The sequence below is a fragment of the Choloepus didactylus genome, chromosome 19, assembly GCF_015220235.1.
Source record: "Choloepus didactylus isolate mChoDid1 chromosome 19, mChoDid1.pri, whole genome shotgun sequence".
Lineage (NCBI taxonomy): Eukaryota > Metazoa > Chordata > Mammalia > Pilosa > Megalonychidae > Choloepus > Choloepus didactylus.
The window spans coordinates 20,832,782-20,860,054 of NC_051325.1; the positions used below are offsets into that span (position 1 = coordinate 20,832,782).

The following is a 27,273-nucleotide window of genomic DNA, read 5'->3' on the forward strand; positions in this document are numbered from 1 at the left end:
TGGGGAGGTAGCCAGTGCAGCCAGCACTGGTTAACAAAAATTGGAGGACAGCATTTAACAACAAAAAAAGTGTGTGGCTGAGGGCTTCTTTCTGGTCAGAAAAGGACCTATTTAGATTGAAACAAATTGTTTGCAACCCTGGTTAGAAAACTTGTTTGACGTAATTTAAATAGGACAACTTATTGATGCTTTTTAAAGAGAAAAAGGTATCCTGGTGGAAACATCATGCAAGGAGTAGCTTGTAGCTCTGATATTAAGCTGCAAAGGTGCTGCTTTAAATGCCATTGAGAAGCAAAGTCTTGTGTTTGGGCTAAGGGCTGTCCCGTATAGTGGAGCGCCAAGAAGACTGAAGTAGAATCGCTCTTGGCCATCACACCCATGCATGAATTAATTTGTTCCAAAGCATTAAATACAACTTTCCAGTTTGCAGAAAGCCTGGCCTCTAAGATGATGTAGAGTCTATTCTGAGTGTCCCTGTAACACCATTAACCTGTTATTGCTGGGGAACACTTGTACAGCACATACCACTTACCCCCTTCTTTGGCACTGGAACTGAATCAGCAGAGAAGACCCTTTTTTCATATCACACTTGTAAGATGTGATGTTTTGTGAAGTCAGTTGATGGGAAAGAATCCTGCCATATCTGTGACCATCTATATCACATGTTAAACCCACTCAGGCATTTCTTTTAGTATGGTGTTCTTAATGTTTTCTGAGGGGGATCTTTCCATGGATTGGGCATTTCTAGTAGCCTCACAAGTCCCTGAAATTTGGCTTGCTGAAAAATTTAGACCTCAGATCAGTAGTTGAGATTGTAAACAGTCACTGGCCACTACCAGAGGAAAATGATCATTACTGAAAGGCTGCTGCTGTATTACAGGAGCTTCTCTACATGGAAAAATACATGAGCTTGAGCTTGACCACACAAAGACTGTTATAGCCAGCACTTTCACAGACACAAACATGTCACTCAAGGCCACCCATTTACCCCACATTTTACCTGGGTCATGGTCCCCTGCATATAATAGTTACACATGAAAAAATCCCAATACCATGATGTAGCATCAGCTTTGTTTGTTAGATTATTATTAGAATCATTGTTTCATACTGTTAACCATAGCTTCAAGTTTCAGTGTATGGAATGATTTCAGATTTAGTCCCCCAAATTAAGAAACAAACTCTAGACTTATAGATGTCATTGATGGTAAGAAATGCTACTCTTTTACTGAAATATTAAATTTTCTCTATGTAATTGTATTTGAGCAAACCACTCTTTGCTGGCTTTTAATTATAAATCAGGACTTAACTAATAACTAAACAACTTTAGTTTGCTATTTCAAACCTTTTAATATCTGATAACCTGATAGTTGATGAATGATATCGTTTAGTTTTAATTTGCATTTCTTTTAGTATGAGTAATGTAGATTATCTTTTCATAGTTTTAGAGCCATTCATATTCCCTTCTGTCCATATCCTTTTTATTTTCTCTTTGGATATTTATCTTTTTTGTATTGATTTGTAGCAGCTCTTTGTATATTAAGAGAAGTAGCCCTTCTATGATATATAGCCATTCTGTGATATGAATTGCAGTTATTTTTTCCAATATACTAGTCATCTCTTGATTTTTTTCCCCCACATGGCAAAAGAAAATACTATAAATATTTTTTAATATAGTCAGATGTATTAATCTTGTCTTTATGGCCTCTGGGTTTTAAAATAGTTTAAAAAGTTTTTCTTAAGAGAGATTTGAAATATTTTAAGAGAGCAGTTCCTTCGGTGTTAGAGAGGAATTTGATCCTCCTGATATGTAACACTAATTACATATCCTTTTCATCTATGCTGAATAAATGTCAGAGTAAGAGAACAAAGTAAGGCTACAGGTTTTGGAATACAAGAGTCCAGTTTGAATTCTAGTTCATGCATTTACTAAAATGACCTTAGCCATGACACTTACTTGCCCTGAACCTCAGCTTCCTCATCTAGGCTTTGCCAGGTTCTGTGAACAATAACGCCTGGAACATGGTAGATTCTCGATGTTAGTTCCTCCTGCTCCTGCTTTCCTGAAGTCCTCCACCAGGAAGTAATTTGTTAAATTTAACTTGAGTGTTGTGAATATAGTGTAGACTGAATTTCTAGACAGTAAGTTCCTTTCTTTAAGAACTCCTTAGCTCTATATCAAGAAACCTTACTGAAAAGCCTTCAGAACGAAAACAATTATTTAATGGAGTCAATAATTTGCCTTAATTTGTGCTGTTCTGTAGATCTAATTTTTTTAAATATTACATTTCCTGAAAGCAGGCTACATTTGTAGAGAGAATAATGCATTTTGAAATCATCAAAAATGTGTATTTAAAAAAAAAAGAATGCAAAGTTTTTATCCTTCACTTTCATGATTACATTGACTGTATTTCCATTTATTTTTCTTGGCTAATTTATGAGCAGTTGCCACCTTAAAATTTGGGGCAAAAGGAGAAGTCATAATTTTAGAGATACCTCACCTTTGAGTGCAATTGCATTGTCACTGCCGTAGGGAAATTCAGTAAGACTTGAGTGCCTTTGCTGTATTAGGCAATTTAGAGTCTTGCACTGGACTTCAAGATTTTTGAAGCTTAAAGCAGATGTGTGTGTAAGAAAAAACATCTAGTGAAGAGAACTTACTTCCTTGCGTGACAGCAGAGCATCTGTTGAGAGGTTGACAGGTTTCTTAATTAATTAATGATGAAAGAATGAGCCCCATATCTGAGGAACTTGGTTTTGCCCCTTGCTGCTTCTTTCTTCCCCACATGCCTGGCAAAGCCTTCAGAATCTAGGAACCCTGTGTATCTCAACTCAAACACTTGTCTTCAGATGTAATTAGCTTAGAGAGATATAAACGGATGGCCTGGGATACAGTGCGTTTGGTATTGAGCAACACGGTTTGATATTTTTGTTGGAGAAGTGCAGTGTCTTTTGAAAAATACCTTTGAAAAAACCTCAGAAATCTGAAAGTATATACTTGAAGGTGACAGAGTTTGTGTTCCAGTATGTTTATAAATTTTTCTTTTGTATTTTTTTATTTATATATAATTTCAAGCTTACAAAATAGTTACAAGAGTAGTACAAGAAACTACGCAGATTCACCCATTGTTTTTATTTCCCCCATTTGCTTTTACGTCCATCTTCTCTCTTTTTCTCCCTCCTTTCCTCCCTCCCTTCTCTTCCTACTCCTTCCCCCCACCCTTTCTCTCTCTCCTCTCTCCCTTTTTCTCTTTATATATATGCATATATACATACTATTGTGTGTGTGTGTGTGTGTGTGTATGTGTTTTTTTTTTACCCCTGAAATATTTGAGAGTATGTTGGAGAGGTCAGGCTCCTTTACTCCTTAATACTTCAGTGTGTCTTCCTTAAAATTAAGGACATTCTTTGAAATAATCACAACACAATTATCAAAATCATAAAATTTGACATTGATACAATACTATTATCTAATCCATATTCTTTTTTCAAACTCCATCAATTGTCTCAATAATGTCCCTTATAACTTTCTTTCTCCCACCTTCCCCCAATCCAGGATTCATTCCAAGATCATTACATTTAGTTGTCATATTTCCTTCATCTCCTTTAAATGGGAACAGTTTCTCAGCTTTCTTTGCATTTCTTGACCATTTGTGAAAAGTTCAAGCCAGTTATTTAGTAGAATATTCCTTTATTAGATTTGTTTGGTGTTTCCTCAGTCGAGTTACGCATTTTTGTCAGGAAACTCCCAGAAGTGATGTTGTGTCTCAGGATGTCTTATCAGGAGGCACATGGTGTTAATTTTAATTGATGATGTTGACTTTGATCATTTGGTTAAGGTGGAGTTCATCAGGTTTCTCCACAGTGCTTTTACTCTTTTCCCCTTTATATGTAGTAAGAACTCTGTAGAGAGATACTTTGAGACTATGTAAATAGGCTTATTCCACTTCGAATTTTCACCCACTCATTTGGCAATTGTTGTTGATTTTCTAACTCCATTATTTCTTATGTATTTAATAGTTAGCATTCTATATAAGTAAGAGCTTTCTCTTCTCCTTCATTATATATTTATTTGTTTACATCAGTATGGGGCTTATTTTTTATTTCATTCAGTGGTTATAATTCATGATTATCATTATTGATTTTGATGCTCAGACTGACATAGATTTGGCCAGTGAGAGCCCCTTGAAGATGACCCTCAGATCCTTTTGATAAGTCCCTATCATTCTTTGAGCACTTCCTTACTTTCTGGCACAGCAAGATGTTCCAGACTCATTTTGTATTTTCTCCACTCCTGCCCTGGAATTGACACTTCTCCAAGGAAACCTCTTTTTCTGGAGAATGGTTTTAGAAACCAGTACCTGAAGTATGTGTGTATATTTGTGTGTTTTAAAGGAAACTACTTGGTGGAATATTACATTTACTAAATCATTGTGTACTGTATGTATGAGTGTGTATAGGTATGTGTTTTTAATGTTACACATTTCGTACAGAAGAACATTTTATTTTACATGTAATAATCATACTTTTTGACAAGAAAGAAATACATTTTTCATTTCACAGTAAATGGCATTACACAATTTAGAGTACTAAATCATCTTGACATTTATGAAGGAGCAAATGGAAAGTGGGGAACTGAGTGTGTTAAATATAAAACTATCTTTAACTGTTCTATTAAAAAGCAAAGATTTATTTTCCATCTGTGATCTGAATGTGCCTATTTGTGTTCTCTTCCATGGCAGTGGAATTTCTGTGGAGCCACACAACGGAGAGCATGTGTGTTGGATATATGTCTGCCCAGGATGGGAAAGCCAAGGTAAGTGGGAAAAACTAGGTCATAACCTGAAAACCTTGTAGCCATTGCATGAACCTCTAACTGGCTAAGTTGATCCGAATGAATTCTTTCAGTCTTTGTTGGGCAGTAGTTTCTATGTTCTTTATGAGAATCAGATTAAGAATAAAGACCTGAAGGAAAACAGCAGTTCTTTTTTGGTTTGGATGGGAGACCAGAGGGGATTAATCTTTCTCTTTTTTCCCACTGAAAATAATTAGAAAAGAGGAAATAGCATTTGGAGGAGAAAATAGGAGTGAAGCTGATGCCCTGAAAGGCATAGGTGGTTTTGCAAGGAGTGTAGAAAGAGCTAAAGGAAACTGAGGCAAAGTAAGATTAGCCCCTGGACTGCAATCCTGCACAGGTGAGGGCAGAAGTGGCTGATATTTCTGCAAGTAGGACCTGGCTCATGCTCCAGCATGTTTTGTGGTGCCGTAGCAGAGTGTCCTCATGGGCACTGTCAAAGGTTTGTGCCACTGTGGGCCTACTCAGAAGTCATGTCCATGGGTCACCTTGAGCTACCCAGCCTCTTTGGCTGCATGGTGGTTGAGCCTGAGAGTAGAAAGCATAATTTTTGGATTTTATTTACTCTTGGCCACATGTTCTGACTTGTTCATAAAATTTTTAGAACCAGCTGTGGCATATGATATTCACTTGGAAAGCTGTGAAGTTGGGCAGCCTCTTTTCTAAAGGACATGATTTATTTTGCATTTTGTAATGTCATATTAGTAAAGTAAGGAAACTTCTAATATAAGCATTCTGATATAAATTGAATCATTAACAAATGAAGGATTCCTGTATTGATTATGTGTCACATACTGCCCCTCCAGATGGACCTGTGCATATTATCCAGCAAGGTAGTAGCTTTATAGACAGGGAGAACAGTGTACAAGAGCATTTCTTGACAGCTGATTTATATTTGTGAAAATGTTACTAAGATACCACCTCTCACCCTTACCTGATACAATATTCATATTTTATTATTGGACCTATTTCATAAGAGAATGCTTTGTTTCATAGTATATAGAAGGGGAAATTATAATTGCTCATTTTAAAGGTTATTTAAGGGTTTAGAGCATCACTGTCTAATTTGGAAAGTGAAAAAAAAATGTTTGTCCTTCTTTCTGTGGTGATGGAAATGTTTTATACCTGGCTATTGGGCACCTGAGAGGTGACTAGTATGACTGAGAAACTGATTTTAAATTTTACCAATTTAAATTTAAATGGCTATATATAGCTAATGTATTGAACAGCACAGGTTAAAATAATGAGTAGGAAAATGGTTATTCAAATAAGTATTTTCAGAACATTCTTTTCATCCCAGTGACAAAAATGGTTCCCAAATATCAAATAAGCTTGATAACCTACAAGAAAGTTTCCGGCCATTTAAGTTTCTCTCACCCCTTACGTGTTGATTATGAACTTAAATTGCTTTTTGGCAAAAGAAAGTGTATGAGGTGGACTTGAGCACTGAAGCCGGTCCGGCCGGATGTGGTCGTGTTAAGTTCCATGTGGGGAAATGTTCTCATTATCTCTGCTGGTGGCCTGTGGAAGACACCTTACTATTTAACATGAAATATGGGTAGTAAAGAGAGTGAAGAGGTCTGCACTGAGCCCAAAGATGTTTGGCCTCCAGTTGCATTGCTTGACATCTGGTGGACGAGGTTTTCATATTGCTGGGAAATTTGCCAGCTGGTAGTCTTGATTGGGCCAACAGATACAGCTGCTCCTCTTGCCTCACTTGTAAATTATGTTCTTGACCTTCCTTGCAGAGAGAGTTAATCCCTCTCCTTTTCTTCCTCCTGTGAGTCTGTGACCACAAATGCTTTTCTGAACTCCCCGCCAACACACACACACACACATACACACACACACACTCTCTCTCTCTCTCTCTCTCTCTCTCTCTCTCTCTCTCTCTCTCTCTCTCTCTCTAATGTTTTGGCTGCTGACTTCTGTTGATCAAAAAATCATCTCTTCTGTCATAAAGGCTGGATTTTTATCACATTGCAAGTAAGACCAAGTTATAGATTAGAGGCTGGGTTCAAAAGAGAAAGGAGAGCTATAGCAAAGTTCGGATTCTTTTTAAAAGAGTAAGCCTCTGGCCTCCTTCTGCCCATCCCCCACACCACCCTGGTTTCCTGACTTCTACAAAGGAATTATTGAATTAGTGGCATACCGTTCTGCATGATTACTGGTTTGTGAAACATGTTCTCACATAATGTTGAGAGCCATGGTAGCAAAATGAGTAAGGAAGCATCTTTAAAAACTTTTTAAAAACTTTTTTTAAAAAAGCTTTAAATAAAAAATTTTGTCTGCTTTCCAAAAACTACCTTCTTTGTACTTGTTACCAAACTTAGAAACTAAAGCCACCTGGCTATTTGAACACTTTATATAAGCTACCTGTGGTTTAATCCAAGTTAAGACCTTGAATTAAAGCTTGCTTCAAACTCATACTGTTTAGAAAAGGGTGGATAATAGTCCATATCATTGTAACCAGGATCCACAAGTAATTGGAATAAATAGAACTTTAACAAATTTCTTTCTTTTTTAAAAAAAGAATGTTCTTGAAATTATATTATTTAATTTAATTTCTAAATCCCTTCTGTAGAATAAATTGTAGAACTTCTCTTTATGAAACTGAAATTAGGGCATTGAAACCAGTTGGATTTAAAAACCAGACTGCGCATATCCTACCCAGAGAGCAGACAGTTAATGAACAGTTTTTAATAAATATCCAATATGCATAGACTACTGTACTAAAAACATGTTAAAATTGGCATGGAACTTATTCAAATGTAATAAGTGAGCCTAGGTTTCTTTTGCTATGTTGGAGTCTCTTATAACATAGTGAAAATGCTGTTATAAAAATTCATCTTTGAGCGGAACAGGATATTTTATGGTCTTGGGTATCTCCCCAGATTTCTTATTAGTTGCAAGGGAAAAATAATAATAAAATAATGTAGAAACCAGGCAACACCTTGACAATGTGATCAAAATTAACATCATCAGTGAGGGACAGATGGCCATCATGTGCTCTGGATGTGATGCCCTGAAGAGGACACAACATCACCTTTGCAGTATTCCATCTGGAAGTGCATAACCTGCATCTGATCATGAGGAAACATCAGATAAATCTAAAATAAGGAGCATTCTATGAAGAAAGAAAAAAGGGACTATATTCTTCAAAAATATCAGTGTAATAAAGGACAAAGACTGTAGAAATGTTCCAGATGAAATGAGGCTAAAGGCATTTGACAACTAAATGCAATGTCTGATTCTAAACTGGATCCTATTTGGGAGGGGGAGAATGCAATAAATGCATTATTAAGTCACTTCACAATATTGGGATATGGATAATAAAAAATATTGTATCATTGTTAAATTTACTGAAGTTGATATCTGTACTGTGGTTATGTAAGGGAATATCCTCATTCTTAGGAAATACACACTGAAGTTATCTAGGGTAAAAGGCCATAAAATATACAATATATTCTCAGTGGTTCAGGAAAAAATACTATGTGGCTAGATGATGGTTAGATAGATAGCAAATAACAAAGCAAATGAAGCAAAATGCTAATAATAGATTAATCTGGGTAGCTGTTTATGGTTGTTCTTGAACTATTCTGTAAGTTTGAAATTATTTTCAAACCAAAAATTTCCAAAAAAAAAAAAAAAAAAAAATCCCCAAACATCTTTGGATGTTATGACTTTATACCTTATACCAAGCCTTCATTGAAAGAATGGATATATTCCTCAAAACTGTTTCATTTTGGGTGTCTGACTGGTTTGACTGAAAACTATTCAGATGATAACATCTCAAAAATATTTTGCAAAGTACCTCTACAGTCAGTTTATTGTTTTCTAGCTGGAGCCTGGATCTAAGACAGGTTAAGCTCTTTGATTATCAAGATGCTGTTAACTTAAAATGTCTTTTGGAGTATTACCCAGTTATTTGTTTTTATTTTTGAAGTTCCTCTGTCCTTTTGCCAACCACTGTGACATATTTTGAGCACATGGTTGTGAGACAGGAACAGATGCTGCCCATGTCATTGTGGAGCTTCTAATCTAGGGAAAGCACAGGGCACTGGATTGTGACTCAGTGATGTTTACATTTTGATCTTAATATTCTTCCTTTTTCATGCTGTAAAGTCTTCCAAATAGAAGCTCTCATGAGGTCTTGCCAAGATTTCTATTCTTGGCATATTCAGTTAGTTCTTTGGGTTTTGTAATTGAAATGAATAAGTATTGGAATGAGTGCAGTGTCAGGAATTTAGAGTTTGAGATCCCTCTCTACTCTTTTTTCACTGTGACACTTGGTATCATTCTGTCTGTCAGGAATCAGATGCTTTATCTGTGAATTGAGAATATGAAAACCTTATTCTGCCTTAAACCTTTCTTGGGATGCGGTATGTGTGGCAGATTGAGTTGTGTATCCCGGAAAAAAAAATATGTTCTTAATCCTAATCTGATTTCTCTGGCTGTGAACCATAGGACCTTTTGAAGATGTTATTTTTAGTTAAGGTGTGGCTAGCTGAATCAGGATGAGTCTTAATCTATTACTACTGGAGGCCTTATAAAGAGAAAGCCTATGAGGAGGAGACAGAAAAGCAGGAAATCAGCAGAACCCAGATGAGAAAGGGGAGGATATTGCTGTGACAGGAAAGCCATGGAACCCAAGGATTGCCACCAGCCAGAACACTGCGAACCTCAGGAAGAAGCAAACCTTCTAAACTCTAAACTTGTCTGCGAGCCAATAAATTCATGTTGTTTAAGCCAATCCATTGTGTGGTATTCGTCACAGCAGCTAGGAAACTAGGACAGTATGATGGGAACAAGGGAGCGAAACTGTATCTATCTGAATACAGATGACCTGGACCTCATAAGTCCTTGATGTTGCTTCCAATCTGCAAAATTCTAAACTAGAATTTCAGATTACATAAGCAGATATATTACCATGTAATTTTAAGTAGGATTTTTTGTAATCAAAGTGTAGTAGCTACCATTTTTTGTTTTCATGAAGATGGTTTCCAGAGCTTTTAGAAAATCTCGATAAATGTCTATTTATTAGGATTAATTCAGATGAGATTCCTGAGAGCTTTTTGCTAGGTTTAATTTACCTCTCAAATAAAGCTATAAGAGGAAGACTTAAATATAAAACTTGAGGAACACAAGAGTGAGTTATCAAAAGAAGTGCAAAGGAGGTTTCCACTTCTATTTAAGATGAAGAAAATCACAAGAGATTATTGCTCCTACTCCCAACAATTGAGAATAAACTGAATAAATTATAAAATCATAGGTTTTAAAAAATCAACCAGAGAGCTGAATATACAAGGAAAAACCTAAATGAACTAAATTCCAGAAAGGGGCACTCCCTTCCAAGAAGAGAAAATGCTCTAACTGCATTATTCCGTGGGGGAGCAGCAGGAGGAGGAGTGACGCTGACACAGGATGGGCTTAAAGAGAAACCAGTCAAATTTGTAATGAACTCTTCATCTCCATGTGTGGGCTGGTATTATAGGATTAATCTTGCACCTCCCACCAGTTCCTCCCTAGAAAGCCTTCACTGAGTCGCAGAACACCAAAGGCTTGGAGCAGAGCAAAAAACTGAGAGAGAATCATCAAGATGTATGGGATTTTCACCAGGTGAATGACAATGGCCAAGCAAAACTGGGGGCTGAGTAGGAGAGCTGAGACACATCTCCATGTGGCAAATTGGCCCTTAATCAAGTGCATGACAGTTCCAACAGAAGACCGGGATAAAGCACAAGAGCTGAGAAGAATCCACCCAAGGTGTACTGGTCTTTCATCAAAGCCAAGGCAGAGTGCTACTGAAGTCAGGGGCCAGGATGGCAGAGAAGAGAAATCCCATGGCACAGAATGCTAAAGGAGAGTATAGGAGTAAAGAGTAACCTAGAAAGCTGGCAACTGGGCTATAAACAAAGAGAAATCTTCTACTGTTGATTACTGGCAGCTGGACTCTGAGGCATAGAGAAGTCTCCTGAGTCTCACCAGGGCTCAGATCCCAAACCTTTGCTTAAGGGAAAATCCTGATCGATGTCTTAAAATATTAGCCAATAGTAAAATGAATCTAAACTGCCACAAAGCCCAGAACCAGCTTAACTACACGTTAGAGTGACTCAGAGTCCTATTACAGAGGAAGGGAAATGTCATTTTCATGCATTGTCTGTCATACAATAAATTGTGAGTCCTCTGAAAAAGGGAAAAATATGATTCATACTTAAGTTGTCAATAGACAATTTTTAAACTATATATATGACCCACATGTGACCCAGATGTTGGAATAAACAGAAAATGAAGGTTAAAAAATAGTATAAAAAAGTGTTATACTATTTTTTAAAATGTAAATAGTGTAACAGATGCAAAGAATTTATTTAATGGGCTCAACAGCATACTGGAGTAGAAAATACGATTAGTGAGTTTGAGAATTTGATAATAGAAATTATCCAAACTTAAGCACAAAAAGGAGAATGAATAGAAACTGAAGAGAGTATCTGAAACGATAGGACAATAACAAATGGTCAAAATATTATACAACTGTAGGGTTCTTATATTGTTTGTAAAGTTGTTTAATAGTATTTGAAGGTAGACTGTCATAAGTTAAGGATGTTTATTCTCTAGAGTAACAAATTTGAATATAACAAAAAGTTAAAGCTAAAAAATCAGCACAAGACATAAAAGGAAGTACTAAAAATATTCTCAGCAAAAAAAAAATAGGCTGGAAAAGATGAACAGAAAAACGCAGGAAAAAAGCACCAAAAGACTTACTCAACCATATCAATAATTATATTGAATTCCACTCTATTTAAAAGGTGGGCATTTTCAGACTGGGTAAAAAATAGAAGACCAACTATAAGTTGTTTATAGGAAATACATTTTGAATATAATTTTTTTCATAGCACATCATTTATATAGTTTAAAAATATGCCAAAATCATGCTACCAGGTCAATGCATGCATAATTAAGGGCCTATATCAAAGATGGATAGTAAAAGTTTAGGAAAGATACTTAGCATTCAAACACTAAGAGTAAGGTAGCTTATGTGGCTATATTAATATGATACAAAGTAAACTTTATGAGATAAAAGAGGACATTTCTTAATAATAAGGTGGTCAGTTGATCAAGAAAACATAAAAACCTAAACTTGCATGACCGTAGTAACAGAGCTTTGAAATAAATGAAGCAAAAATTGGGAAAACTAAAGGAATAGACAAATCTACAGTCGTAAGTTTGAAGTTTTAACATCTGTCTCTCAGTAATAAATAAGTAGAATAAAAAGTAGTAAAGCTATGGACAACACTATGACCCAGTTTGACCTAAGTGATACTTACAGAACACTACACTCAACAGATGCAGAATATGTATTATTTTCATGTTCACAAGGAGCATTCACCAAAATAGATCAAATGCTGGTTCATAAAACAAGTCTGAAATTCCAAAAGATTGAAATCTTACAGAGTGTATTCTCCAACCAAAATGGAATTAAATTAGAAATTAGTAACAGTAAGATATCTACAAACATCCTACATATTTGGATATAGGCAACACTTCTAATTACTAATGGGTCATAGAGGAAATCACAAAAGATCTTGGAAATTACTTCAACCTAAATGTTAAGGAAAACAACATACCAGAAATTATAGGATGCAATTAAGCATTAGAAGGGAAATCATATCCTCAAATGCTTATAGTAGAAAAGATTTAAAATCAATGAGTTAAGCTCCCATCTTAAGAAGCTTTAAGAACAAATTCAAACCAAATAAAGAGAAGAAAGGAAATGATCAATATGAAAGTAGAAAAAAATGTCATAGAAAATAGACAATAGACAAAACTCAACAAAGCCAGAAATTGTTTCTTTGAAAAGATTAATAAAATTGTTATAACCTTAGGAAGATTGATGAAAGAAAGAGAAAAAACACAGATTACCAATATTAAGAAAGAAAAGGGAACATCAGTGTAGGGTCATAGATGCTACAGATATTAATTGGATAACAAGGGGATACTATGAATAACTTTATGCCAATAAATTTAGCAACTTAGGTGAAATTCATAAATTCCTTGGGAAAAAGAACAACTTAAAACTAACACAAAAAATTGAATATTTGAATAGCCATATATTTAAGAAATTAAATTTGTTAACAAAACTTTCTCACAATGAAAACTTCTTGCCCAGGTGGCTTCACTGGTGTATTCCATCAAACATTTAAACAAGAAATAATACCAATCTTACACCAGTTCTTTGTGAAAAACAGGGCAGAAGGAATATTTTTGAACACATTTTGTGAGGCAAGAGTAACAAATTTAAAAAAATGTTATAAGCAAGGAAAACTAGAGACTAATATCTGCAAAAACTCTCAATAAATTAAGAATTCATTTAGGATTAGAAATCTAGCTGTATCTCACACACCCACACACCCTGCAACCCAGGAATGCACAGGTAATTTAACATTCAGAGATCCATCAATATCAAATAAATGGTGCTGTGGCATCTGGATATCCATATGCAATATAATGAAGTTGGAACCCTTACCTCATACTATATGCAAAAATTAACTCAATATGGACCAGAGATCAAAACGTAAGAGCTGAAGTTAAATTTCTTAGTAATAAACAGGAGTAAACTTCATGACCTTGAATTAGTCAGTGTTTTCTTAGCTATGACCCCAAAAAGCACAAGCAACAAAATAAACAGCATAAAAGCAAGACATCATTAAAATTAAAAACTTTTTGCTTCAAAGGATATCATCAAGAAAGTGAAAAGACAGTCTACAGAATGGGAGAAAATATTTGCAAACCACATACCTGATGAGTCTAGTATTCAGAATATATAAAGAACTCTTATAATTCAACAATAAGAAAATAGCCCAATTAAATATGGGCAAAGGACTTTTCTCAAAAGAAGACATACAAGTGGCCAATAAGCACATAAAAACATTCTCAACATAGTAGTCATTAGGAAAATGCAAATCAAAACCACAAAATACCATTTCATAACCACTAGGATGGCCGTAATCAAAAGGAAAATAAGTGTTGGAAAGGATGTGGAGAAATTGAAACCTTCAGCATTGCTGGTGGGAATGTAAAATGGTACTGCCACTTTAGAAGACAGCTTGGCAGTTCCTCAAAAATTAGAACATAGAGTTACTTTATGACCAAGCAATTTCACTCCTAGGTATAAACTCAAGAGAATTGAAAACATATGTCCACCCCAGAATTTGTACATGTATGTTAATAATAGCATCTTTTGTAATAGCAAAACAGTAGAAACAACCCAAATGTCTGTCAACTGGTGAATAGATAAACAAAATATGGGATATCCTACGACCAGATATTATTCAGCCATAAAAAGGAATGAAGTACAGATATGTGCTTCAACATGGATGAACCTTGAAAATATTTTGCTAAGTGAAAGAAGCCAGACACAAAAGGTCAAATGTATGACTCCGTTTATATGAAATGTTCAGGATAGGCAAATCCATAGAAACAGAATGTAGGCAGTGATTGCCAGAGGCTGGGGAAAGAGGGAATGGGAGTGACTGCCAGGGGGTATAGGGTTTCTTTTTGAGGTGATGGAAATGTCCTTGAATTACATAGTTGCACAACTTTCTAAGTATACTTAAAAAACACTGAATTGAGCACTTATTTAAAAAGATGAACTTTATGGTAGTGAATTATACCTCAAAAAAGTCTTCAGAGAAAAATCTATCTATTTTATTTGCCACATTACCAAAATGAAGGAGAAAAATCATATATATTATCATCTCAATACCACATAATCATCTCAACTTCCATTCATGATAAAAACTACAAAACAATGAAAATCAGAGGACACTACTTCAATTTGTAAAGGACATCTACCAAAAGCCTATGGCTAACATCATACCAACTGGTGAAATATGGAATACTTTCTTCCTAATAATGAGAACAAGGCAAGGAACAGATCCATTCTCATCATTTCTATTCAGTATTTTACTGGAAGTTCTATCTAGTGCTTTGGAGCAAGTAAAGAAATAAAATGCAAAAGTTGGAAAAGAAGAGGTGAAACTGTTGTTATTCTCAGATGACCTGGAATAAATCTAACAAATTATGTTAGACAGATGGCCAATAAGCACATGAAAAGATGCTCAACAGCATTAGCCATTGGGGAAGTGCAAATCAAAACCACAATGAGATACCATTTCACACTCCCTAGGATCACTATTATTTGAAAAAAAAACAAAACGAAACAGAAAATAACAAATGTTGGTGAAGTTGTGGAGAAATTGGAACTCTCATGCATTGCTGGTGGCATTGTAAAATGGTGCAGCCACTGTGCAAAAGAGTTCGACAGTTCCTCAAAAAGTTAAACATAGAATTACCATATGACCTGATAATTCCACTTCTAGGTATATACCCAAAGAAATTGAAAATGAGGACTCAAAAAGATACTTGTACACTAGTGTTCATACCAGCATTATTCAGAATTGCAAAGAGTAGAAACAACTCAAGTGTCCCATGGCAAATGAATGGTAAACAAAATATAGTATATCTATAAAATGGAATAATATTCAGCCATAAAAAGAAAAGAAATTCTGATACTTGCTACAACATGGATGCATGTTGAAAATATTACGTTCAGTGAAATAAGCTAGACACAATAGGCCAAATATTGTTATGCTCCTACTTATATAAAATGTTCAGAGTAGGCAAATTCATAGAGACAGAAAGTAGATTAGACATACCAAGGGCTGGGGGAATGGGGAGTTATTGCTTAATGGATAAAGAGATTTTGTTTTGGATGATGATGAAGTTTTAGTTATGGAAAAAATTTTAGTAGCACATATTGTGAATATAATTATTGCCACTGAATTATACATGTAAAAATGATTAAAATGACAAATTTTATGATTTAATATTATTTAAGAATCTAATTTAAAAAGTCATCAAAATTATTTGCTTAGCATCTGTGTACTTTATTATATGTAAATTATACCTCTGATTTTTAAAAGTGTAAAATAAAGTAGCAAGACCATGTGTAAAGAGGCAGTGTGATGTAACAATCAAGATAATGAGCTTTGGAGTTAGACTTTGATTTCAATCCTGCAGCCCCATGTTTTATATCCTGGGGCAGGTTACAATTCTGACTATTTGGTTTCGTTATCTTTAAAGTGGCAATATTACTGATTTCATAGCATGATGAAAATTAACTGAATAATGTAACTAAAATGTATGTAATAAATGCTACATTAATTGTGATGGGTGGTGGTGGTGGTGGTGGTGGTTGAGGTAGCGATGGTGCTGGTAGTTAGAGACTCTTTCAGGACTGCACATCCCAATTACTCTGTAATTGTGCTTCCATTTACAGTGACTACAATAAGAATAGAGCCTCCTGAAGTTTTACCCTGCTCCCCTAACAGTGGGTTGAATGAAGAGAATAAACATTTTTTTGTTATAGTAGCATGATAAATGATGAAAACATTAATTGTTCTGTCTCTACACCATTACATAGTCATTAGTCACAGCTGGGAGCTTGATTTATAGTGTCACCTTCTTTCCCCCTGGCACCCAACATTTGGGCAAATATGTGCCTTCCCTTATAGATCGTATCTGTGGTCCAAGGTAGTGGTTATTACATGCTGACAAAACATAACTCTAACTTGTGAATATAAACTAACTGAAGTGAATTTTCAGAGATCCCAGAAGACAGGGGGAAAAAAAAAACTGGAGCTATAAGAATAGATCCTCCAAATCTGCAATTTAGGTCAATATGGTCATAATGGAACCCTTTCAGAAAGCTGTCTGACTAGAGGTCTACAGCTTGACAGTATCACAACTTAAATTGCTTTATGTGCAATGTGAGATGGACCTGCAGTGTTTTCTGAGTACTTTTTCTTTTAAAAGTAGGTTGGGGAGGAGGAGGAGCAAGATGGTGGTGGCATAGAGAGGTATGGAATTTTGTTAGTCCCCTGGAGCAACTAATTAACAACCAGGAACAACTAGTAAATAATCTGGAACAACTGCTGAGGGACGACTGTGACTGTCCACACATCGTACACCAACCTGGATTAGGTGGAATGGCTGAGATCGCAGCATAAAATCTGTAAGTAAAAACTGCAGAACTGCACCAGGAGTCCCCACCCCCCAGGGCAGGCGGAGCTGCAAGATCTCGCTGTGGGTAAAAGCAGCATTCCCAGAGTGAGCAAATATAGCTCAGCCTACCTCCAGCTGGTGTTTTAATTAACAAATATGGACTGCTGAAAACAAGCTGCAAACACAGACAAACCCCTAATAAGCAGCAAAGTACCCTGAGGTCACTCCCAGTGGAGAGGAGGTGGGGTTGACAAAAAAAAAAAAGATAGTAAAACAAAAGAAGGAAAAATACAGAGGCTTTTAAAGACGACTGACCTTAGAGAGCCAGAAAATGCCTGTGCCCTGGGAAAGGGAGCCCAGAAGACCAAGTGTTCTCTCTGACTGACAGGAAAACCTGGGGGGCTGTGGACTGGCTCTGAAAGGGGGCTTTCTTTTCCTTTGCTCTCTTTCAACCTGAGTGGCTCAGTGGAGAAAGCCTCAGCCATTTTCAATTTTCAGCACTCTGACCCAGACAGGGGTGGAGTTAACAGAGTCAGAGAGACAAAGAAGTAATTCAAATGCAGAAGATAGCTTCCTAGGGGGTGTGTCTTCCCTAAGAGGAAGGAGGTGGGTCCCAGATCTAGTGCCCGCCCTCCCGTCAGAACTCAGACCCCAGGGCCTGGGAGAAAACAGTCAAAACAGAAACAACTTAAGCTGAAAATCAAAGGGGCCACACCTCCTTACACCAGTTGGGAGTGACAGGCTGACTCGTGCCACCTGCTGGGCAGATTAGGAAAAGCAGAGCAGCTAGAGACTTCACAGGCAAGTCTGTCAATCTTCTAAGAAACACCCTGGGGGAGACTTGACACTGAGTATAGCTCAGCCTACCTCCAACTGGGGTTTTTTTGTTTGTTTTGTTTTTTTATTTATTAAGATTTATTCATATACCATACAATCATCCAAAATATACAATCAGTTGATCACATTACCATCATATAGTTGTTCATTCCTGTCAGAGGTTTTTCTATGTTTGTATGAATAGTTTTTTTTAATATGTATATATATACTTTTTTTATTAAATTCAGTTTTATTAAAATACATTCACACACCATACAATCATCCATGGTATACAATCCACTGTCCACAGTATGATAACATAGTTATGCGTTCATCACCACAATCTATCTCTGAACATTTTCCTTACATCAGAAAGAACCAGAACAAGAATAAAAAAATAAAAGTGAAAAAAGAACACCCAATCATTCCCCCCATCCCACCCCATTTGTCCTTTAGTTTTTATCCCCATTTTTCTACTCATCTATACACTAGATAAAGGGAGTATGATCCACAAGGTCTTCACAATCACACTGTCACTGCTTGTAATCTACATTATGATATAATTTTCTTCAGGAGTCCAGACTGCTGGGTTGGAGTTTGGTAGTTTCACGTATTTACTTCTAGCTATTCCAATACATTAAAGCCTAAGACGTGTTATCTATATAGTGCATTTGAAATCTTGTTAATTAACAAATACAGACTGCTGCAAGCAAGCTACAAACACAGACAAACCCCTAATAAGCAGCAAAGTACCCTGAGGTCGCTCCCAGTGGAGAGGAGGTGGGGCTCTCTCTCAACCATTCTGAGGTCCATTCTGAGACCTGCACCCATTCTGGTCTTGGAAAATCTGATTGGGGTAACCAAGGAAACTGGATGCCTAGGCAACAGAAATTACACTAGGAAAAAGAAAGATATGGCCCAGTCAAAGGAATAAAATTACACCTCAATTAAGATACAGTTAAGATACTGTTTCGTTTTAATGGAACAAATATTTTCAAAGAAATATGCTAAATCAATTCAAAAGCCAGGTGAACGAGTTCAGCAAAGATATGGCAAAAAAGATGAAGGATATAAAGAAAACACTGGGCAAACATAGGGTAGAAATTGAAAGTTTGAAAAAAACAACTGGCAGCATCTATGGAATTGAAAGGCACAACAAACAAGATGAAAAACACAGTGGAGACATACAATAGCAGATTTCAAGAGGCAAAAGAAACTGGAGAACAAAACACCTGAAATCCTACACACAAAAGAACAGAAAGGGAAAAGAATTGAAAAATATGAGCAACATCTCAGGGAATCGAATGACAACATGAAGCACGTGAATGACGTGTCATAGGTGTCCCAGAAGAAGAGTAGGGAAAAGGGGCAGAAGCAATAATAAAGTAAATAATCATTGAAAATTTCCAACTCTTATGAAAGACATAAAATTACAGATCCAAGAAGCTCAGCATACCCTAAATGGAATAGATCCAAATAGACCTACGCCAAGACACTTAATAATCACATTATCAAACATGGAAGACAAAGTGAGAATCCTGAAAGCAGCAAGAGAAAAGCGATCCATCATATACAAAGGAAGCTTGATAAGACCATGTGTGGATTTCTCAGTAGAAACCATGGAGGCAAGAAGGAAGTGGTGTGATATATTTAAGATACTGAAAGAGAAAAACCACCAAGCAGCAATCCTATATCTAGCAAAATTGTCTTTCAAGTATGAGGGAGAGTTTAAAATATTCTCTAAGGAACAGACATTGAGAGAGTTTGTGAACAAGATGAGTGCTCTACAGGAAATGCTAAAGGGAACCCAAAGACAGCTAGGAAAAGACAGGAGAGAGAGGTTTGGAACACAATTTTTGATGACGGTAGCACAACAATGTAAGTATGCTGAACAAAGATGACTGTGAGTATGGTTGAAGGGGGGAAGGTTAAGGAGCATGTGGACAGCAGAAGGAAAGAGGAAAGATAAAGCCTGGGACTGTATAACTCAGTGAAACCTAGAGTGCTCAACAATTGTGATAAAATGTACAACTGTGTTTTTACATGAGGGAGAACAAATGAATGTCAACCTTGCAAGGTGTTAAAAATGGGGTGGTACTGGGAAAAAATATAATCAATGCAAACTAGAGACTATAGTTAATAGAAACATTGTATTATGCGTCCTTTAATGTAGCAAAGACAATATACCAAAGCTAAATGCCATAAGAAGGGGATATAAGGGAGGGGTATAGTACTCTTGGCATTGGTGATGTTGTCTCTTTTATTGTACTTTAGTTTAATTCTATCTTTTGTTGTTTTTTAGCTGTCTTTTTTTTTCTTTCCTTTTCTTTTGTCTCTCTACCTTCTTTGACTCTTCCTCCTTCTTTGTGGAAGAAATGGAGATGCCCTTATATAGATAGTGGTGATGGTGGTGAATCCATAAATATGTGATTATACAGGGATCCATTGATTGTTCACTTAGGGTGAACAAAACAGTCTTAAAAAAACCGATTGATGAAGAAACCCTGAGGGCACTATATTGAATGAAGTAGTCAGAAACAAAAGGACAAATACTGTATGGTCTCACTGATATGAAATAATTATAATATGTAAACCCATAGACATGAAATATAAGTTACCAGGGCATAGAATGAGACTAAAGAATGGGGAGCAGTTGCTTATTATGAGCAGAATGTTTAACTAGGTTGAACTTCAGTGTTTTGAAATGGACAGAGGTGACGGTAGTACATTATTGTGAAAATAACTGTGCTGAATGGTGTGTGAATGTGATGGAAAGGGGAAGCTTCGAGTCACATATGTCACCAGAAGGAAAGTTGGAGGTTAAAATATGGTATTGTATAAAACAGTGAATCTTGTGGTGGACACTGTCCATGATTAACTGTACAAATATTAGAAATCTCTTTCATGAACTAGAACAAATATATAACACTATAGGTAGAAGTTAATATATAGGGGTATATAGGGAAAAATATACCTATTGCAAACTATGTATTATAGTTGGTAGTATTTTAACTTTCATCAACAGTAGCAAATGTACTATACCAATACTATGAGTCAATAATGCAGGGGGCGGGGGGAGGTTAGGGGTATGGGAGGATTTGAGTTTTCTTTTTTGTTTTTATTTCTTTTCTGGAGTAATGAAATGTTCTAAAAATGGAAAAAAATAATTGTGGTGATGGATGCAGAGCTGTGTGATGGTACCATGGGCAACTGATTGTGCAACTTGGGTGACTGTATGGTATGTGAACAGTCTCAATAAAATTGAATTTTTTTTTTAAAAAAAGCAGGTTGGGGAAAATATAGCTATTAGCTACTATTAAATTTTTCTTATGTGACTCTTGAACACCCAGGAACATTTCTTGGATCCCACTGAGTACTAGATAGTGGAGTCTAGGGGTGTACTGACCATGAATTCCTTGCAAGTGACTTCCATCATAGTGACCAATGGCATTTCTTTGGCATGTGAATTTATTGGACCATTGTTTTGATTAATTAAAAACCACTTAGATACAACCAAATTTTAACTGCCTTTAGTAATCTAGTCCCCATATTACCCAACAACTGAAGGAGTCTGATCCCTGGTTAGAAACCAACTGCCTCAGGATGGTAGGTTAGGTTCCACCAACAACCTACGTCCTCAGAAAACAGCCTTGACAGCTAAATTTGGCAAATGCACTTAATGACCACAAGGAAAAGTGGCTAATCAGTGGCTAACTTAACTTGTACCTTTTACATTTGCCTGGGATTTAAAATGTAGAAAATTGCGTTTCTTTTTCATGCCCTTAGGGTTGCCAGGAGGTCTACTTAGGAAGTCTTTCTTTAGACAGGAGAAGATGGCAGAAGATTGAATATGTGAAAAACAAATTTTAATACAGAGATTTCCTCAGGCTTGGGTTATTTCTAAGGGTAATTGGTAATTTTACTTTTTCCTAATTAGTCTTACACCATCAATTTCTTCCAAATGTTTTATTCAACATTGTTCCAAAACAATAAAAAGAATAACCAGAATGAGGGAATTTACCATGTTGGCAAGAGCATAAATCTTCTCAGAGGTATTAACCGTATTTATCCATATAAATCTCATTTTAATCATGGTGTAGGATTGAATCTTTGCAAAGATTAATATTTTTATTACTTGGACTTGTAGATACTCCCTGTAGGTTGATCTGATCTGAAATTTTTTTGTTACAATAACATGAAAAGTAATGAAAACATTAATTTCTCTACCTCTACATAGTTACGTAGTCATCAGTCATTGGTGTGAATTTAATATAGTATTAGCTTCTTACCTTCTAGTACCCAACATTTTTGGTAAATATGTGCCTTCCCAGGCAGACGTGCCTGCTGTTTGCAGCTGGGCACTTAACCTTGACACATAAGTGAGACAAGTGTACTTGAGAATGATTGACCTTATTACCCACAGTGAGTGTGTAATGATTACATAATGTTGTTGGTTTGTTTTATTTTACCTTTTGGCTAGAAAGCAATAGACAAATGATGAAAGGAATCTGTTTTTTGTTTAATCTCAAAGCAAAATAGGCTATAATCTTGGTCATGTCATTCCTATTTAATGTTAACGTCCTAACTCAAAATAAGGTATTGGTATTTGGGATTATAAAATATTTAGAATCCCCCATTGAATTTGTGTTTGTTGTATGAACTCTGGTTTATTACATCAAATAGGAAAATGACAGGGGCTGCATCCCAGCAGACAGATGGCATATGTGGAGATGCTAATGCCCACACTAGGCATACGTATTAGGGTTCTCTAGAGAAACAATCAATGAGAGATATCTATGAATATAATAAGATTTATAAAAGTGTCTCATGCAACTGTGGGGATGCACGAGTCCAAATTCTGTAGGGCAGGCAGCAGACTGGCAACTCCAATGAAGATGTTCGATGAATCCTCAGAAAATGAACTGGCAACTTTGATGAACGTGTTCAATGAACTCCTCAGGAAACGAACTGGCAACTTTGATGAACTCCTCAGGAAACGCTTCACTGGGCAACCAAAGAAGAAATGAAGGTCCTCTATCTGTCTCGCTTAAAAGTCTTCAGCTGATTGATTGGATTAAATCCAGCCAACTGCCTTCTCTCATTGTGGAAGACATGCCCTTTGTTGACATCATCAGTCACAGCTGCAGCCAATTGACTGATGATTTAATAAACCAGCCTGTTGGTTTATTAACGAGCCACAAATGTCCTCGCAGCAACGATTAGGCCAGTGCTTGCTTGATTAGACAGCTGGGTACCATCACCTGGCCAAGTTGACCCATGAATCTAACCATCACAGCGTAGTACGCATTCAACCTCCATTTCGAGGTCTGTGGTAGAACTTTGGGTCAAGCTCCATCCCAAATTCCTCCAAACTTTCAATATCACATGGCTAGATAGGAAGGCCTTGTCTTTAAGATGGTGACCTTCTTAGGTATGACAAAGTCCTGAATCTAGAAATATATATTTTTGTTTAGTAGGCTATGTGTAGGAAAGAAAAAGAAGTAAATGCAATTTATCAGATTTTTACCATCTAAGATGACAAAAGGACATTTCTGATTAACCTCAGTTGACAACATTAGTGCTTATTAAGGATTTATTACAGTAGTTAGCAATGCATGACTGGGAAGGAAGCCTTAATTCTTTAGTTTTGGGGATTGCAGCTATGTTTTTTTAAAAAAGTCTCCATTACTTCGGAGTATAATTTTGATAAAATGCAGCAGCTCACTTTTATTTTTAATGAATTATTTATTCTACAAATATTTATTGAGTATGTACTATATTCAGGTATTTTTCTAGGCACTGAGGACATAGTTGTGAACAAAAACAACAAGAATTCCTATATTCATGGGATGACATGCTAATGGAGGGGGGTGGGGAGAAAGAATACACAAGATAAGTAGGGCATATGCTATCTTTGTGGTAAGTGCTAAAAGGAAATGTGAAACCAGGAAGAGGATGAGGAAGTACCGTGTGTGGGTGGGTGGGTGGGGGTGGAGGTTTGCAATGTTAGGTAGGCCTCACTGAGAAGGGCACATCTGACTAAAGTCTTAGAAGATTTATGGGAGCAATCCAAGAATATTCCAAGCATAGGGAAGAGCAAGTGCAAAGCTCCTCAAGTAGGTGTGCCTGACCAGTCTTAATGGATCAGAGTGATCAATTGGGGATCAGATCAAGTGGGTTCTTACCATTTATTGTCAGGATTTTGGTTTTTACTCTGAGATGAAAACCATGGAGGGTAGTGAACAGCAGAGTGACATGATCTGATTTACATTTTAAAAGGTGACTCCAGCTGCTGAAAGGGAGACAGGGTAGAAGGTTGTTGCAAAGACAGGGTACAAGTAAGTGGTAATAATGACTTGGATGCAAGTGTTAGCTATGGAGGTGGTGAGAAGTGGCTGTATTCAGCCTAAGTTTAAAGATACAGCCGATGGGATTTGCTAATGGATTGGTTAGCAATATGAGGGAAATACAGAAGGTAACGATGACTACCAAGATTTTGATCTGAACACCTGGAAGAATGGAGCTGCCATTTACTGAAGTGGGGAAAAAGGTAAGGAGGGTGGGTTTGAGAGGAAATAACAAAAGCTCAGATTTGAGCATGTTAATTTTGACATCAGATGGAGATGTCCAGTAGGTAGATGTATATGTGACAGGGTTTAAAGAGAGGATTGAACTGGAGATGTATATTTGGCAATCTCAGCATATAAATGTTTACTAAACTGTAAGCCTGGATGAAACCCCCAAGAGTGCAAATGAGGACAGGAAGAAAGAAGTCTGAGCACTCTCACATTTATAAAAGTCAGGAAGATGAGGAGGAACCAGCACAGAAGACTGAGAAAATGTGGCCATACAGATTGGAGGAGAACCACCTGTATGCCATGTCCTAGAAACCAAGGAAAGGATGTGTTTCAAGGACAGGAGAGGATCAACTTTATCAGATGCTGTTGCTACGTCCTGTGAAATTAAGTCTGAGGGTGGACCATTGGCTTGAGCAGTGTGGAAGTCATTCTTACCTTGAGAAGAGCGGTTTTAATGGAGTGGTCAAGGCAAAAACCTAATTGTAAAGATTTTTGAGAGAGAATAGAAGGAAGGAGATTGAGATAACAAGTGTAGACATCTCTTTTAAGGAATTTTACTTCAAATGGAAGAAAAATGGAGTCATAACTGAAAAAGGAACTGAGTGTAGAGATATTATAACTAGAGAGTTATTATTCTTACCTCTTGTTTCCAATACAATCAGCTGCTTCACTTGTCTGTCCAACACACAGACAATGTTCTACAAAATGAGTGGAGGAAAAGTGGTCCAACTGTTGAGTCCTGGGGTATCCCAACTTTTAGGGGTTGGGGAGTTGAAGAAGAACCAGCAAAGGAAACTGAGGTCTCAGTACTGGAGTTTCAGCACCCTCTGTAATAGTTCTGGGTGCCGTAGGAATGAAGGGAAGGCATTCCTTTACATTTGGCACAGTCAGGCTTAAATAGACTCCCACAGGTTTCTTTATTGCAGGGTGTCTGGATATTTACATGCTCACGTGCCTCATCTGGTTCTAAGAGGAGCCAGGGTGTGATGAAGCAGTCAGGTTGTGGCATTTCCCTCACATTTGACCAGGCTGTGTTTTTTACAAAGAGCATCTCCCGGGATCCAGCAGAAGTCAGCCTGGGAAATGCTATCTAGGTCTCAAAGGTCTCAGTGCCTTAATGGTTCTTTGGCATTGCACGGATCAGATCAGTAAGTAAGGGAGTGATGATTTTGACCAAGAGAGCTTTCTTCAAAGAGTTTGTTAGTGATTCTTATTTTTACCCCTTTCAAGTTCACTGACAGATCAACTGAAATTCTCAGGAAATAATCCATTATACAAATAGTAGTTTCACACTTCATGATAATTTAAACATTAGACTCTCCTGTCTTTTCAGACCCAAGATGTTCTGTTCAAGCTAATTGTTCTATGGCAGTTTTACCAACCAGAAAATTGTAACTGACATTTTGGGTTTTACCCAGGACAGATCTTCAGGATATTGAGACCTCCCCACCAAGTTTCCTAAGTACAGGCACCTGGCTGTCTTTCCCAAGGAAATGGTGACCCAGAGCCTCTCCTTGCAGCACCAGAGGGAAGCCCCCAGCATCTGTGCAGGGGTTGGGGCAGGTGTGCCTCAACAGCAGGGTTCAGCTAGATCCTTACCTTATGCCACCTGTGGTCCTTCAGAGAAGAAGTATCTGAGATATTAAGTTACATATTTAAGCTCACACAGTTGCAAAGTGGTCAACCCAGACTCAAGCCAGACAACCTTACTTCTAGCTGTTATGTTTTTCTGCCTCTCTGGGTGTGGACATTATAGTTACTTTGTTTATTCTTTTTTAGAAATGCTGGGGAGAGGAGGGAAGACACAGTCACCCCTTCCAGATGAGTCTGGAGCAGTAAGAAAAGGACATAGATTAATTTCTTGATAGATTATGTTGCTACACTAAACACTCCCTGAATCACCCTGCTACATAAATAAGAAAATACTGGAAAATGACAGGAAGAAAAAATTTAAGTCCCAATCCTAAATGAATCCTTCTGGAATGCAGGGAGCTACCCCAGATAAACTACTGTTGACATTTTGGTATATTTCCTTCTGTTTTTTCAGCTGTGAATTTTTTTTAAAACACAGTCTAATTGTATAGAATATATGGAATTGCATTACTGTTTTATTTTTATCTATTTTTGTGTAAAAGTAGTGTATGCTTCTCTTAGAAAACTTGAAAATTAAGGCAGGAATAATGTTTTAAAAATCAGAGTAAAGAATATAAAAGATATCTACAATCTCAGTACCCACCTTTAACATTATGGTATTGGGTATGCACTGCCATACAGCCTGCATGATAAACCTATTTACCTTTCTCCCTCCCTCCCTCCCTGCCTGTCTGCCTATCTACCTGATTTATCTAAGGGGTGGTCTAGCAGGGGCAGGGCAAAGATGGAAGTACAAATCCATAGGAGAGGCTGAAAATCCAGCCTCCTGGGCCCCATCCTCAGGTACTCTGATGTGGTAGGTCTCAGTAGGTGGTCCTAAGCTCACCCTCTAAGAATGCTATTCTTAAGGCTTACACTAGGGCTAAAGGAAAAGTGAGACACAGTCCTAGGACCAATTGGGATTCTTATTAGTACTTAGTAGGCCTATTAAAAAATCTATATCCAAAATTCTAGGAAAATTTAGACAAGTGTGTTTTTAAAATTTCATTTTATTTAAACACCATGTAGAGGACCTTTCAGATATAAAAGTATAGAATGTCAGAAACAGTAAGGACCCTGTGTATAATTGAGTAAAATCTTTCGTTTTTACCTCCAAAGATACTGCATCCCAGAGAGCTAATGACTTCCCTGTACAGTGACTCTCCAATCCATCAGCAGAAGATTTAAGGCTCAAAACCCAGTTCACTGAATCCCAAAATCATCCTGAAATTCATTGGTGAAATTTGTGGCAGTAGCTTTTCTGAGCAAGCCCTATTTTGCCCTGAAAAAATAACTTCATCTTAAACTTCCTGCAGTGAAAGGTGTGTCTTA

The 27,273-nt window shown here is 36.8% G+C and overlaps 1 protein-coding gene across 6 annotated transcripts in view; it reads left to right on the forward strand.

The window, feature by feature from the left end:
- The window catches only part of TASP1 (taspase 1), a 656,132-nt gene that overhangs the window by 269,401 nt on the left and 359,458 nt on the right, over window positions 1–27,273 (forward strand). For 5 of the 6 annotated variants that reach the window (XR_005213130.1, XR_005213131.1, XM_037811849.1 and 2 more), the window contains exon 13: window positions 4,740–4,813. Coding sequence is in view for 4 of the 6 variants with exons in the window: in XM_037811849.1 (XP_037667777.1) it covers window positions 4,740–4,813 (74 nt within the window). In the remaining 2 variants the exon portion in view is untranslated. Of the gene's footprint in view, window positions 1–4,739; window positions 4,814–16,190; window positions 16,681–27,273 lie in introns of those variants that run through there. The other variant, XM_037811850.1, reaches the window with a different exon arrangement.